Source organism: Mirounga angustirostris, unplaced genomic scaffold, assembly GCF_029215605.1.
Source record: "Mirounga angustirostris isolate CCGP_5_RB_7025 unplaced genomic scaffold, mMirAng1.0.hap1 SCAF_2, whole genome shotgun sequence".
In the NCBI taxonomy this organism is placed as follows: Eukaryota; Metazoa; Chordata; class Mammalia; order Carnivora; family Phocidae; genus Mirounga; species Mirounga angustirostris.
In genome coordinates, this window is record NW_026991710.1 from 39,598,960 (window position 1) to 39,615,417 (window position 16,458).

The 16,458-nt window shown below is 40.0% G+C and overlaps 1 protein-coding gene across 1 annotated transcript in view; it reads right to left on the minus strand.

Moving 5' to 3' along the window:
- CORIN (corin, serine peptidase) overlaps window positions 1–16,458 on the minus strand; it is a 201,733-nt gene that overhangs the window by 46,050 nt on the left and 139,225 nt on the right. The window contains exons 11-15 of the mRNA XM_064582039.1: window positions 13,865–14,010; window positions 12,987–13,094; window positions 5,101–5,214; window positions 2,780–2,890; window positions 1,758–1,887 (exon numbers count right to left, since the gene is read on the minus strand). Coding sequence (XP_064438109.1) covers window positions 1,758–1,887; window positions 2,780–2,890; window positions 5,101–5,214; window positions 12,987–13,094; window positions 13,865–14,010 — 609 coding nt within the window. The remainder of the gene's footprint in view (window positions 1–1,757; window positions 1,888–2,779; window positions 2,891–5,100; window positions 5,215–12,986; window positions 13,095–13,864; window positions 14,011–16,458) is intronic.

Consider the following 16,458-nt stretch of genomic DNA (forward strand, 5'->3'; position numbering starts at 1 on the left):
AAATGTGGTGTATCCATGCAATGGAATCTTTTTCAGCCATAAACAGGAGCTGATCCATAGTTGCATGAAAACATTGTGCTAAGTGAAAGAAGCCAGATAATGGAGATGGTTGCACAGCTCTGTGTATATACTAAATGCCATGGAATTTGCACTGGTTAAGATGCTGAGTTTTTCTGTTATGTATATTTCATTACAATAAAAAATGTAAATCCAATATGCAAAAAAAAAAAATCAAAGTAATATCAAGGAGAACATTTAAAATAAGATCCCTTCCCTCCTATTTGCAGTAGAACAGGGTGACTTGTCAAAAGAATTTTTCTGCTGGCAAAATCTTTGTGGTTGCAACTTTCCCTCAGAACTCTCAGTAGAATTTTCAATCATTATGTAATTAAGTTTTCATAATAAGAAATAACCTGTGTCTTGGTGAGAGGAAAATAAAGCTCATTCAAAAGACTTTTCATTTATCTCTCATCATAATCACATCCATTTCATTTAGACACCATAAGGATGTTGTGAAAATGAAGTATAATTTAATGGATCTTGGTAAATATCATTTTTCCACTCTGGCAAATTTGAAAGCTCTTTTCTTACAGATTAGCACCAGTTACTCAACTTTCCAAAGATGTAGGACTTTAAATGGGAAAAATGGGCTGAAGATACTGGGATTTAGGACATTTTTCAAACGGGGAGAACAAAAATGTGCTGCTAGTTGCTATCCCAGAATTGGATCACTCATTATTGTAAAATTATTTCAAGTTTGTCCAGTGGAATCCTGGGAAATGACATTTACTCAATTTTTTTTTACTCTAGAATTTTAAAACTCCTTTATCTTTGATTCCTATCATTTTAACATTTCCCCCCCAAATCTCACATACATCAGTAGTTGAAAAGAAAAAAAATATGTGAATACACACACTCACATATACATCTAAGACCCTCAATTACTGCTTTTCATCACCAATAGAACTGAAAAAGAAAACCCCACAAAATAGCAAGTATCCAACTTTCAAAATATCGATTTCAGTCTGTTTGTATCAAAGCCAGAGTTAGTGTCTTTTCATTCTACTAAGGAGCAAAAATGGTCAACTATTTCCTGATTAACATTTCCTGAATTACTTAGGGTAAACTGAAATACCATCAACTTTAAGTCCTATTTCTCAACTTATTAAAAAATGTGTGTTGGGCACCTGGGTGGCTCAGTTGGTTAAGCAACTGCCTTCGGCTCAGGTCATGATCCTGGAGTCCCGGGATCGAGTCCCGCATCGGGCTCCCTGCTCGGCGGGGAGTCTGCTTCTCCCTCTAACCCTTCCCCCTCTTGCGCTCTCTCTCTCACTCTCTCTCTCTCTAATAAATAAATTAAAAAAAAAATCTTTTAAAAAAAAATGTGTGTTGCTTAAAAAGGAATTTTCAATAACCTCTTGGGAGAAAAATCTCAAGATTTTCCCATCCAAGTTGCTAGGAAGAAACCATCTTCGTGCTTTTACAAATCCCAAAAGCATTTCCTTTCAGAAGTACTTAAAATACAATTACTTCCATTTACTTGTAGCGGGAGGCTTTATCAAAGGAGGTTTTCACCCAGTCTCTTCAAAGCAGGTGCCTGTAATTAAATGCGGTGCTCTCACCTGATTCATTTCCCATGCTTTGAAGGGCTCTACTGGAGAGCACTAACTCACTCTGCATTCAGAAGGAAGATATTATTGCCAACTTCCGCGAAGCCCTCTGAGAAATTCGTCAGTGCTACAAACTACTGACCTTACCCTAAACCCATCTGCTTGCAGGCCAGCTGACTTAACGTCTCCTGCCAGCCATCCGCACACACGTGGTATTCTATGGCAGATCTGTGAGCCGTCAGGAACGCAGAGGAGCTCACATTTTTAGAGAGGGTCACTGAGGAGAACAAAAAAAAAAAAAAAAAGGAAAATCCTAATTAGAAACATTTCTCCTCAGGAAACCAAATGCTGACTCTACATGCTTTCGCTTCACTTGCATACATTTGTTTTTATTTATTTTAATTAAGAACCATTTGGTGAATGCTTGCCCTCTGCAAAGCACTGCTCTCAGTGTGGTGGGAGACTGAAAAAATGAAATAGAAATAGAAAATAGAATTAATCAAACTCAAGTTTACAAATTGTAACACTGGAGGTCTGGTGGGAGGTACTTTTAAGTCTTGTCCATGTGAGGAACTAGATAGATAGTCGTCTCATTTGGATCTGGTGCAAGACTACAGGGAAGATGGAAGATCCACTTTAATACCCTATTCTAGGAGGTGTCAATGATATAAGAATGACAGAATATTGGTAATTGTTGAAGCTGGGTGATAAAAAAGAATTTAAAAATTGTATTCTAGTAGTCACATGGTCATAACAATTTGAACCCAAATGTTTTTACATATCACATAGACATTTCAAACAGCAAGATAATTTAGGGGGAGATGTTCTGTGAGTTGGAAACAACATATATGAATCACTACTGCCAGGTTTTGTTTTTTTTTTACACCAGTGTAATAAAAACTTTTATTCCAAATGTAACTTACATAAGGCTTATAATTGACTCCATAACATTTTACACACATTTAAGCCTTGGCGTGTGTTTTTTTCTTTTTTCTTTTTTTTAAATTTAATTTTATTATGTTATGTTAATCTACCACCAGCTTTTATCATCACTAAACAAAACAGGTGAAACTGGTCAGTAAACTCTGTGAAGTCATCTAGGCTTTATCAAGCTTCAATGGCTGACGAGTGTTAGAGCATGCAGCCGACGGCGGAAACACGCAGCTCACCACAGTCCCACTCGTCAGAACTGTCCAAGCAGTCGGCTTCCCCATCACACCAGCGCTCACGGGACACACACTCATGGTTTGCACATTCGAGTTCGTCATCCTGGCAAAATGCTGGCACCGGAACAAGAAGCAAGAAGACGGAAACATTTCAGAAACGAGTGTGAGTCTCACTAAGATGCACATTATCATCTGTCCCAGGAGCGTGTAAGGTAGGAAAGCTGTGGTCACTGGGGCCTCCGAACAGGTATCAAGACAGAATAACAGAATTGGTAAAAACTCATACCACAGATGCCAATCCAGTCAAATAGCAAGCATTTAAACAATGCTACCATCTCCAAGTGACTGCATTGTCTAGTTCTAACACTAGGCTTGAAAAAGTGGTACCCAGAGCAGCAGAAATTCCAGGAATTGAGAGAATGGGATTGAAGTCTGGAGTGGCCTGAGCCAAGCACTGGGGCTGAGCAGAATGAAGAAACCACAGGATGGAAACAAGCTCTGTCCACATATACGGATAATGTTTATTCTTTAAAAATCTCTACTGGGGCGCCTGGGTGGCTCAGTCGGTTGGGCGGCTGCCTTTGGCTCAGGTCATGATCCTGGGGTCTTGGGATCAAGCCCCACATCTGGCTCCCTGCTCGGCGGAGAGCCTGCTTCTCCCTCTCCCTCTGCCTGCCACTCTGCCTACTTGTGTTCTCTCTCTCTCTGTCAAATAAATAAATAAAATCTTTAATAAAATAAAAAATTAAAATCTCTACTATCAGAGCGCCTGGGTGGCTCAGTTGGTTAAGCATCTAACTCTTGATTTCAGCTCAGTCATAATCTAGGGTTCATGAGATTGAGCCCTGTGTCTGGCTCCATTCTCAGTGGGGAGTCAGCTTAAAATTCTCTTCCTCTCTCTTCTCCTTCTGCCCCTTACCCGCTTGTTCTCTCTCTCTCAAATAAATAAATCTTTTAAAAAAAAAAAAAGAAAAAAGAAATTATAGCGACACTCTTTAATTGCCTACCTAACATCCATCTCCTTTCTTTCTCCTTTTTTAAGGGGACCTGATTTTGTTCAGGTCCCCACAGTCCCAGAAGACCCTGATTAGTGTCATTCAGACAAAGCATTTTCTAACCACAACTATTTTTCTTTTCTGGGTGAAGTTATTAGTCCAACAGTAAACATGTGACCCAAAATCAGAGTTTTGGCCTACCATTTCATGGGTTGTGCCTTCCAAGATAGTTCCCACCCAAACCCTGTTGGCCAGATCATGCATCCTAGCCTAGGACAGGGGCAGCCTGAAGGAAACAGCATCTTTTCTAATTGGTTCTCCCTAAGGGGTGCTTCTTTTTGTGATTGAGCTATTTATGTGGTTATCTTTTCTAATCCATACAAAGATCCCTGAAGGCTAGCCGGAACCTTGCTCAAACCTGGCCAATCTGAGTGAATCCTTAAGTGATAGTCCAGACATGAGGGCGAGATCATCACTCCCTCCCACTGGATATGATCAAGGAAGCACAGCACCGCAGGTGCTCTTGGCAGCCATCTTTTGACCCTCGTAGAACCAGCGTGAAGTCAAGCTGAACTAAAAGAATCACAGAAGAGGTGCTGAACTCCCACATCTAGCTTCAAGAATCCATCCTTCACTTGACTTTAAAATATGATAATACAAGACATATCTGATACATATGGTAATAAAATATAATAAATGTTTTCACTGGTTAAGTCAGTCTGAGTTGGGCTTTCTGTTACTAAAAGATAAAATATCTTGATAGATAATTTTTTGGGGGGGTTCTAAAAGTGGTGGTCATTCATTTAGAAAATGTAGGAAAGACAGAAAAGCACAAAAATTTAACAATCCCACCACCCAGAGATAATCATTGTAAACTGTTTCTTGTGACCTTCTGATCTTTTTCTATGCATGGTTATATGTACTTTAAAAACTTAGGACAATAGTGCACATAATATTTTATATTTTGTTTCATTCAACTAATGACATTTAATGAACCCAGGAGGAATTATTCTTTTAATTTGATTTTTAACGTTTGTATATTATTTAATTTTATGGTTGTATTTTATGTCCCCTCATTTTGGATATTTGGGGTGTTTTAATTTTTGCATGTGATAAATAATGCTAGAATAATATCACCATGCATGTAATTTACATACATTTGGTTATGTCCTTGCATGTATTTTTGTAAGTGGAGTTTCGGTCAAAAGATCTGAACATACTACAAGCTTTTGATACATATTTCCAAATTTCTAGTTTATATTCAAAATGAGCCCTAATCCGTGTTTAACATAAACAAAGTTGTGTTGAGCAATGCAGGTAGGCACTTACAACAGTTCTTCTCATCCATGCCATCAGGACAGTCTGGGAACCCATCACAGATGACTGTATGCTTCAAACATTGTTTATTGGATGGACATTCCCAAAGATCTCTCTCTTTACAGCCTAGAGACAGAAGAAAAGGTTATTTGCAATAGACATAGACATCAAAATAATGATGAATTTGATCAAGCAATGTAGAAAAATTATAGCACAAAGGCATGATTTCTTTCTTCCTAAAAAGTCTTGACTTCTGTATACTATGAAAAAGGTAATTTTGAGAGTAGAAATACTCAATAATCTCCATACTGCCATATAAATAGGACAGCTCTCCTAAGAGAAGATCAAGTGACATATGGGAAATGGGGAAAAAATGAAAAAGTAACTATACATTAATGCTCATTTTTAGCTGTTCCTTTTGCTTTCTGAGTCAATTTGCTAACATATAAGACTCATCTATAAAATGATAAGTTATGCTTTTAAGTAAATATGCCAAAACCTAGTGATTTAAATGCATATTACCTTAAAATGTAATTTCAGTCAACAAATGGAAAGGCCATCTGTGTGTTTACTAAGAGGTGTCTCCTCTGCCAAATACCTACAAAACTAATTTAAGAGCCAGGTACAAAAGCTGTCACTTCAGTAACATAGTCTAAGAGATCTGAGAAGATCAACTTCATCAACTAATATGAGAAATGAACGTAATTTGCACGAGATCAGGACTATAAGCTTGAACTGTAATTTGCCTATGAAATAGCAAGAACTTGCAATGAACTTAAAAATGCCATTTGAATCAAATGCAGTGCATTTCACACATCTGCTAAAACATGCCAAGAGTCTAATGTGTTCTCGTCACTCCAGTGGGATCCATGTCCTTACCAGGCTGCGAGGTGCATGAAGAAGAGTCCCCACGGCATTCATCTTTGGGTTCCTTTCCCCTCCCCCCATGCTACAACAGCGGCTAGCACTTGACAGGCCTTCAACACACATGTATTTTAAATGGAACTTCCTTTCATGTAAGGAACCAAAAGTCTCTTCCCTTTCCGGGAAAGTATCATTCAGTTTAAGGTGAGTGAAATGCAAAGCAGTGATCAAATAAGGTATTTCTTTAAAAATGCTATTTCCTATTTGACCTACTACAAATAATTCAGAGAAATTTTGTAGATGATTGACTCATGTTTCTTGGAACCCGTTATAAGAAAAAATCTGCTTTTTTCAAAATTCTCACTGAAAATTGTTATCAAGGGCGCCTGAGTGGCTCAGTCGTTAAGCATCTGCCTTCGGCTCAGGTCGTGATCCTGGGGTCCTGGGATCAAGCCCCGCATCGGGCTCCCTGCTCGGCGGGAAGCCTGCTTCTCCCTCTCCTACCCCCCCTGCTTGTGTTCCCTCTCTCGCTGTGTCTCTCTCTGTCAAATAAATAAATAAAATCTTTAAAAAAAATTAAAAAAAGAAAAGAGTTATCAAAATAGGTCACTAGAAATTTTTATTATGAGCTAAAATTAGATTGAAAGTGTTTCACCATTCAAAAATATAGGAAATAAACAGTGAGAGTGTTTCACTAGCTGTACATCTGGAATGGTCTTAGGCCCAGAGATATCTATTCCAGGAACTCATGGGGATATTATCTGGAGTCTCATCTAGCAGCAGATACAGACATCAGTTAACAGTCTTGTCACAAACCATACCACTTGTTAGTAAAGAATGAGAGAAAACAACATGAGTCTTTCTGATTATTCACGTGCTACCCTTCCTAAAATCTGGAGAACTTGGACCTTTGGAATGAGCTGATGAAAAACCATAAAAGTAGATTTTCTGGGACATAAGTAAGACCTGCATCCTCAGTAATAATAATAATAGTAAGATAATATTCACTATCCACTATGTATCCACATTATAAATTAGTTTTAATTCTTATAATAATACCACAATGTCAGTATTATGATCAGTATTTTATAAGTGAGGAAACTGAGATTTAGAGAAAATAAATAAATGTTTCCAAATCACAGTTGGGGTCCAGGTGCAAGTCCTTAGCTGCAGTCCTCTGTAAAATGAGAATGAACCATGTGCATGAGGGGTAGAAAGCAAGGGAAGGACAGCATTAGAGTCAGATACCTGAATTTGAATCCTAGCTCTGATTTCACTAGCTGTGCAACCTTGGATAGTTACTTAACTTCTCTGAACCTCAGTTTCCATAGCTCTAAAATAGTAATAATAATGCTTGCTACATAGGGTTGCTCTACAGATTAAATGAGTCCTCTACAAGCATTAACTTACCCTCCTGGATCTTCTCTTTTCTAATAAAAATTCATGTGTCCTAATACCTCTTCTGTGGAGTTAGGGTGAACATAAATGAAGTAAGATGAAGAGGTCAAGACATTAGTCACATGGAAGGTAGCATTATTATTATGTGAAGGAATAAATAAACTGTCCCTTTAAAGTGACATCTTTGGTGTAATTCTGTTTTAAATGTATGCTTTAAAATGAAAAGAGTATGACTCCACTAAAAATTAAAGACAAGTATGAAGGGGGTGGGGTGTTTCACACAGCTGCGCTTATGAAACCAAATAACTGTTGAAGTCAGAATCACAACCACCCCAGCACAGAGATAAAGACAACACCCACGGTGTTGTCACCCCAGCTTGCCCAGGACCTGCCTGTTCTCAGCAATAACTGTCCCTCATTCCATGAACCACCTGCATCCCAGACAAACCAGATGCTGCTTCACACTAAGTGTGCTAAGCTTCGTGCTGGGTTCTTCATGTACACCATCCCTCAGCCTCCCCCGACCAGAGGCAGGTCCCACCTGAGCTGGGGCACCCTTTTTTCTCTACCAAAAAAGTTGTCATCATAGGTAAAGGCAGCAAACCATCCTAAAGCTGATGCTTCTTGTCCTGGAAAAATCTCTCAGGCAAATACCGGGTGAGGAGGTATGCTCATTAGGTCTGCTAATTTGAGCTTCATGAAATAAAAAGTATCTTCAGGGAGGAACAGGCCAGAAGAGCAAGGGGCAAGATGAATCTGGGTCCTGGACTGGCTGAGGCTGGAACGGTCTGGATCTAGCCGTCTTGGGTGCACGACAGGAGCTGCAGCAGCGAGGCTCAGGCCTAGCGGGTGGGAAGGCCCCTCCAGAGCATGCAACCCTGGGAGATGGAGCCCCAATCTCAAGGATCAGCAGCAGACCTACAGCAGCCCCAACAGAGGACCTGCCTCCCCACCCGTCTCAGGCCTGACCGTCAGGGGCAGCAACACCAGTACAGACCACAGGGCTCCCAATTCCTCAGCAGCCCCTCCCCACTCCTCCCCTGTTTAGGGGTGACATCCCCATATCATCCTCTTCAGCATGCGCCGGCCTAGGACCCAATGAGGAGGCAGGATGGGGTGGTGGAAAGGGCTTTAAACTACAGGCTGGGGGCCCCCTTTGATGACTAATCCCGGAGATGGGGACCTGTACCCCCAGATAAGCACTACCTTCAGGATGAAACACCACCCGGCTGCCTGTGTCTACTACGTGAACCAGGGATTCTGCCCGGCTCTTGTTTTGGACACGACAGGCCAGCCTGCTCTCTTCTGCCAAACCCAAGGCCTTGGTCTGCCAGAGACCAGATCAAGCAAGAGAGGACTCCTCCCCCCCAGGGAGACCCCTGGGTGACCTTTGAGGGGAGTCGTTTCCTGGATATCCTAGCACTGTGGCAGATGGGTGCTTAGTTATTGCCTTCTGAGGAATGAATAAAGCCTGTTATAAGCATTCCAAGCTTGGGAAGATAAACTGGGTGTTCTCTACATTTTATAGGTGAGAAAACTGAGGCCCAGAGTAAGTGACTGGCCAAAAGTCACACAGCCTCTGCGTGCTGAGTTGAGATTTAAATCCAAGGCTAGGTCTACACAGAGCCCTCCCTGCCATTTCAGGCTGCCTGCCCAAGATGCCAAATAAGACAGCAAAGCAATTAACCGAGTAGCAAAATACCTCAAGGGAAGGAGAATGTCCCTTCCTTAACATGGAAAAATTAAACCCTACTGAGTGATTAGAGATCCATCCCGAAGATTCATCCCGAAAGCACATTTGTGGGTATCTGACATGATATGGACTAGTCAGAGCAAAGTCAGGGTTTTCCACAAGCAAAGAGAAATCTAGGCATGGAGACTACTATTGGCTAAAAATGCCAGGTAAGCCATCCTCTGTGAGAAGTTGTACAAATACTTTTAAGGGTCCAAATGGATAGAAAAAAAGGTCTTTTGGAAAACTTTTAAAATCAAGCTGTACAGCCCACAAATATCAGAGTCAGAGGCTTTGAACATAGCCTAAAGGTGCTTTGATCCCAAGAAAAGGTTATATTTAAAGATTTTATTTTACTGGAGCCTTAGAGGAGATCAAAGATAGAGGATGAAATGATTTTTAATCATTTGAGGATAAACAGAAAGGCACCTAATGACACTTGGGGATTTGTACTGTTGTCTATCTTTCTCCATATGGTGTATACCCTTTTATATAGAGTAGTGATCAATGAGTAATTGTGATGCTGTGTTTGTGTAATAAAGGGTCTTATTTCTCTAGTAAATATAATGAAACTGTCTTCACTATATTCTCCTTTAACTGCCCCCATTAGAAGACTCGCTGCTCACACCACGGCCCAGGTTCCACCTTGCTTCTGCTGGTAGCCCACCCAAATCGTGGACACCGGCCGAGCAAAATCGAACCTCAGTCTCACCAACTCAAATCTCTTCATGAAGGCAAAGAATATTCAATGAGTGGATTTATTTCTCTACATAACCCATTGTTATTTCCCTCAGCTGTCCTTTCTTTGATGCCATTCCTGTTCACGTCTTTGACCGGATCTTCACCTTTTCCTTCACTGCTTAGGTATCAGTGCTTGGAAAATGTTACGCTGAAAATCAACTTGTCATCAGGTTGCTAGTTTTACACACAGCTCCATCCATAGAGCATATACGTTCAATGAATGATAAGCCATCAACCTTTTCTAAGACGACAAAGTGCTTCTGTCCTGACACAGCGGTGACTCTGTAAATTGCTCCCATTTTTCAAGGCTTCCCTCCCATGAAGCGATGCTGGAACGATGTGTTCCAGTTTGTATAATTCTTCCAAATACTTGCCGAAAACATCTCTAAAAACACCGACAGTGTTTTCAGCGGTTGTTTACGTTAGCGATCACACCATCAAAACCACCTCAACAACAAAAATGTACCACAAAAGCAGGAGACCCTTCAGAGCAACATTGCCCATTGCTAAAGGCTAATGCATATACAGGTATTCCCCACTTTTCGAAAGTTCGCATCATGCCACTTCGCTTTTACGGAAGACCTACGTTAGTAACTATTTTCTCTAACCGAATGAAAGCCAAAGAAGCTTTTCGCTTTTACGAAAAACAGCGAAGAAGGAAAATAGCTTCAGCATTTGCTTGGCAGTGAGGCTTTACACAGGCAGCGTGCACCCGGAGCAGCGAGTAGCGCCCCCAGGCGCCTTCCCGGGGAACTACACTCAGCATCTCAGCATCAAGCCACCATAGTTTTGACCTTTGTGGGCAACTCTGCTTTATCTCGATTTATTTTGTACATCCATTAGCAAGATGTGTGGTAGCTTTAGAAAAGCCTAAGGAAGGATATTTTTAGGGCCTGGAAACAGTCAAAATTTTTTCCACATTACCACATAATGGTAATTGCTTCTTCACTTTACATAATTTTGGCTTGTGAAAGTTTTCATCGGAATGCTCTACTTTCGGATAGCAGGGGAAATCTGTATCTTAAAAGCATATTTATAAACGGTGTGCTTGGGCTACCATGTTTTCCTCCTGCAGATTTGCCAAAGAAATACAAAATAAATTTCCAACATGTCAATTATTTTATAGATAAATGAAACAAGTATTGTTTTTAAGAGGAAAACCCCATACTATTTTTAGAAGTTCTGGAGGATCTGCAGTGTGTCAGACTGAATAGTTAATTATCACATTATTCAGTAAAGCCCAAGCCTTTAAATGCATTAAACTCCACAGTGGACAGAATAAATCAGAAACATGTGAAGCTTGGGCTGAAACTCAGCTTCCGTGGGGCTGGTGTTCGCATCACCAGATGGTACCACGCATGCCCATGGGAATAGAGGGACAACTGAGAAAATGACAAGTGGGAACTGGATGATTTCCCAATAGTCCTTCGTTAGGCCCTCTTCAGCGTGACTTCTTCATTTGCTTTTTAAGTGTCTCATTCTCCCAGACCACTGGACATGCCCATTCAAATGTGTGCATATATCCCAAAGGTAAATATATGTAAAATTTCTATCATCAGTCACTTTGAAAAACTTAATGAGAGTTTTCTCATAAGTGAACACTGTTGGAGCAATTAATGTAACTCCAAATGAATTAATTTCTCTCCCACTCTTCACTTTCCTTCACTAGAGCTCTCTCTCAGTAGTGCCACCAATATATTGAGTGTTGATAGGGATTAGACCACTGACTCTATCATTCTGCTGTACCTTTAATTGCGTGAATAAAGTCTTGATAAAAACTCAACGGCTCACCTAGAAACCTGACAATGTAGGATCATTTAAACCCTATAGTGCTTTGCATTTCTTTTTGCAGAATATATTCAAAGACTCAGACCATTTAAAACTAAGTTTTTACATTTCTCAAATATTTAGTCCCCTACTACATACAGATTTAGGCCTCGCCAGCCCAGTAGAGTACCATGTAATCTCTTTAAACTATCAAAGATAATCCATTTTAAATTGCATCTCAGAATACCATAATCCATTGCAGTCATAGTTTAGCAAACAAATCCAATAGATTCTCAGTAAGTCATTTATATAGGAATATTCAATGAGTGGATTTATTTCTCTACATAAAGACCACAAACAAGCAAACAACAGTACCTTCTCAAAACACTGGATGTTCTTCTCTAACAAAATTACCCCTGGCCATTGTACCATCATTCTGACAGGTCTAATTTTCTAGAGGATGCTCTTGTCCATATTTATAGCAACTGATAGGATTTTGGTTTATTGCTTGTGACATTTTGTCTAGACCAGAAGGGCAATGTCTACTACGGAAAATTCATTTTGGGAAGCAAGGAAATATTTCATACCTCAAAGGCCAAAAGAATAAAACTATTTCAAAAGATGTATTGCTCTTTGTGCTTTTAAAGACAAAGAGTGTCAACTCATTTATAAGCAGAACAAGGTAAATGATCATAACCAAACTATTCTTTGGATAGCCTTTCAATCATTTTGCTTTATTCCAGAATATTGCTTAGTAAAGAGCATTGCCGGTTTTCTATTCCCTGACACATTCTGAGGTTACAAGTACAGAGGTTTGCCGGAAAATAAAATGGGAATTAGCTCCACTCAAATTACCATTGGCATTTCTGGCCTTTCCATTGGTGATTTTGGAACTCAGTGCAGAAATGTAGGAAAGAGTTTTATCCTTTGCTGACAGAGACAAAAATCAGAGAGGGCATGAAAATGAATTCCAATTAAATTTGAATGTTGGAGCCTGAACTCTGTCTTTGTGTATCTAGATGCCTACTTAACAACATGGAAATCATATGCAAAGACACTATCGTTCTGACTTTAAACAGGTGACAACTGCTTTGTATCTCTAATAATAAAAATAATCCCTTACATTTGTGAAGTGCTTCTCGTTTTACTAAGGATTTGCACATATATCATCAAGGTTATAAACAGAAGTATAACTTAGGGAAAATCAACAGAGTTAACAGGAAAAACACCTATTGCTTCATACCTTGTCATTTGGTAATATTAAAAGTAAATGCATTAGCATTCAATCCTCATCACCATTTATGACCATAAGTAAACAGCTGACATTTTTATATACAGTCCTTTATCCTAACCAGGCATTCTTGTATGTTCAAGAAAAGTGTCATTTCACACATACCACAGTTTTCTTCATCACTGTCATCGTCACAGTCAGCCTGGCCATCACATCTTCTGGTAGCCAGAACACACCGTCCAGAGCCACACTTGAAGTGACTAGGTGAGCATTCTGTTCAAAGCAATGAGCCATGTTATTTTCCTTAGACAGAAAGCCTGGAGCCATCAGCTCATTTATCTATTTATGTGTGGGCTATTGTCAAGGGGCTATTCTTGAAGATACGATGGTCTTCCGCAAAGCTGAACCAACCAAAGTTAAGTTGGCTCTCTCCATTTGCTTATCAGGATCTTTCTCCTTCATCCTTGGCATCATCTCTCCAGTCAGCTGTTTAGTGTCGTTAGGCTTTCCAGTATTTAACTACCTTCCCGAATGGACAACCATGTCCACTGAATGGACCGCCAGAGCCTGAAGTAGCCCAAGGAGCCAAGACTTCTAACTACCCAGCTGCCCTTAATGTGCCAAAATTGTTTCCTGTTCTAATCCTTCCCTCATGGTGGGCAGGTCCCTGATTCCATTTCTCTACCTGATGATCCTATGTTGCCAAGGTCTCTAAATGCTTTCAGCTTGAAGTAACCAGGGCTTGATGCTCACCACTACCCTTAGGACCCCTTAGTATAAAAGCAGCATGCACATATAGTGGGCTCTATGAGTTGAGTATGGATAAGATAAATACCTGAAATATTAAATACATCTCTGCAATTTATTTTTAAAATGAGCACCAAGGTTTGCAATGTAACCAAATTCACAGATTCACTCACCCATGCAGCCTGATTGACAACTAGATCACAACAAGAACACTAACAACAGAGAACCTTGAGAAGGTAGCTGATGATAGAGTCATCCATGTTAGATAGCCCATAGTAATTGATTTAAAAATTAACCTTCCACAGCTTCATCGGGCATTAGGCAGGTTTGGTTGTCTGAATTTTCCTCTGGAAACTGATTGCAATCTGTGTCTTCAGGCCACTGTAGGCCCACGATCCCAAGCACAGACTCACAGTGTTCTTTGGAGTGCTCACATAGTGGTCTAAGAGAGCAAGAAAGATAAAACATGGGAGGCGGAAATAGCTACACCTGAGATAGTATGTTAGGAATATATGTAGGGTTTTAATTCTGTGTGAATGTGGGTCTCTGTGTGTATCTAGTGTGTGTATATACCAATATATAGAGAGATGCACAGATACATAATTGATATTTGGGAAAACAAAGTAAGTAATACCTCTCTCCACAAAGGACATGCATGCCAAAGGACATACTTTCACTAAGAGAAACTTCATTACAGAAATAGAAATAGAAGTTTGTTGTGTGTGGTTTTTATTGGAATATATTTCACATATAACACGATGTAAATGTAAGGGGGAGACATGTTGATTTGATAGTTATCTATTATAATGTGATTGTCATGTAGAGATAGAATCTCTATCGCATAATTATCATTTCTCTTTTGTGGTTGGAATAATTAAGATCTAGACTCTTAGCAAGTTCGATGATTATAAGACAATCTTGTTGTCTGTATTCACCCTATGGTGCCTAAGATCTCCAAGACCTTTATACCTACTAATTGCAAGTTTACACCCCTGAACAACATTCAGGAAACAGATTCTCCTCTACACTTTACCTTTCTCATTCTCTGTCTTTCAAGCAGACACATTCCCCAATGCTTTTATTCCAAGCCAGGAAGTTCTCAACATCAGTTTGGATAGTCTGCCACCAAGAGTCATGGAGTCTATACAGTATCATCCACTTGAGAGGTCTCTCCCTCTGGGGACCAGTCATGGGAGCTATTTCATGTGCCAACCTGACTTACCTAAGACATGGCCATCATCACTTCAGCTTAGACCGGTAGTGTTGAAAAGTTTGGTACTTCTCCCAATCCCATCTCTACTGAGCTCGAGTTCGTTAAAATAAAGTGTGTTTGTTCCTTTTATAAAGAAAAGATAGACTAAACATTGTGCTAGGTGCCTTCTTTCATGTGTGTCATCTCATTTACACAAAGCATATTTTAAAGTGAGATATCAACGTGTATTTCTTTATTTCCTATGAGGGAAAAATGGTTTTGCCTCCATAAATTACCAAGAAATGAGCTACGTAGTTTAAAAAAAAAAAAGGAAATTAACCAAAATAAGTTCCTAGACAATTTTTTTTATTTCCTTTCAAATACGTTATTTATTTTCAAAAGTTTTAAACTTTAAGCTATTCATTTCAACAAAGTTCACTGTCTGTCTCTCTCTCGATAAAATGGGGCAGCCCTTCCAGAAAGGTCAGCTCCAGTCTAGCTAGAAACTGGTAGGGAAAGGTTAACAATAGAATGGGGGACGTTTCAGAGAAAGCTCTAGTTACATGAAGTCTGCATAAGATAGAGGGGAGCCTGGGTGGCTCACTTGTTAAGTGTCTGCCTTTGGCTCAGGTCACAATCCCAGAGTCCAGGGGTTGAGCCCCACATTGGGCTCCTTGCTCAGTGGGAAGCTTGCTTTTCCCTTTCCCACTCCCCCTGCTTGTGTTCCCTCTTTTGCTATCTCTCTCTCTCTGTGTCAAATAAATAAATAAAATCTTTAAAAAAAAAGTCTCTTATGGTTTGCCCCTCTCTCTCTCTCTTTGTTTAAAAAAAAAAAGTCTGCATAAGCCAGAGCATAACTCGATGCTGGCTTAGCCTCAGAACTCAGGCGAAGACAAAGCCATGGTGTTCCCATATTAGTTTTGCAAAAACAGGATGTTCAATAGTGTTCAATAACTCTCTGTTAGACTGAATAGTTTTGTTGCAGATTTAGGAAAATATGTGTGTAATTTAATTGCTGCAATTTTAAATTTGCCATAGGACACCTGATTTATACAGAGCACTGTATAGCACCTGACTCTCCCACTTCCTATTTTTTCTATAAAATGGAAATAATACAGTAATACATGAAAAGAATACAGTGAGGTAATAGGATAAAAATAAGACAATGTGCCGCACGGCAACGGCAGAGGTCACTGTTCTTATCCTAACCCATGCGGCATTCAGTCACGGGCACAGCCCTGATGGGAGGGGCCTCCCTCAAAAGGATACTTTGAGGGCAAGACAGCAGCACGACCCTAAAATATTTAACGCATTGTAAGGGCTCAACAGTGCCAGATTTTTCAGACTCATAACTTAAAAACTAAATGTTAAGACCCATAAACAGGCATGGCAAAAGCAACATTGCTTCATGAACACATGAGTATATTATTATTCTTGTCAGAGTATTTAAAAAATTCTTATAAGCAAATATCAAAATGTAGAACTCATTTTTTTTAAAGATTTTTTTTTAAATTTATTTATTAGAGAGAGAGAGAGTGAGAGAGAGAGCGCAAGAGGGGGGAGGGTCAGAGGGAGAAGCAGACCCCCCGCCGAGCAGGGAGCCCGATGCGGGACTCGATCCCGGGACTCCAGGATCATGACCTGAGCTGAAGGCAGTCGCTTAACCGACTGAGCCACCCAGGCGCCCAAAATGTAGAA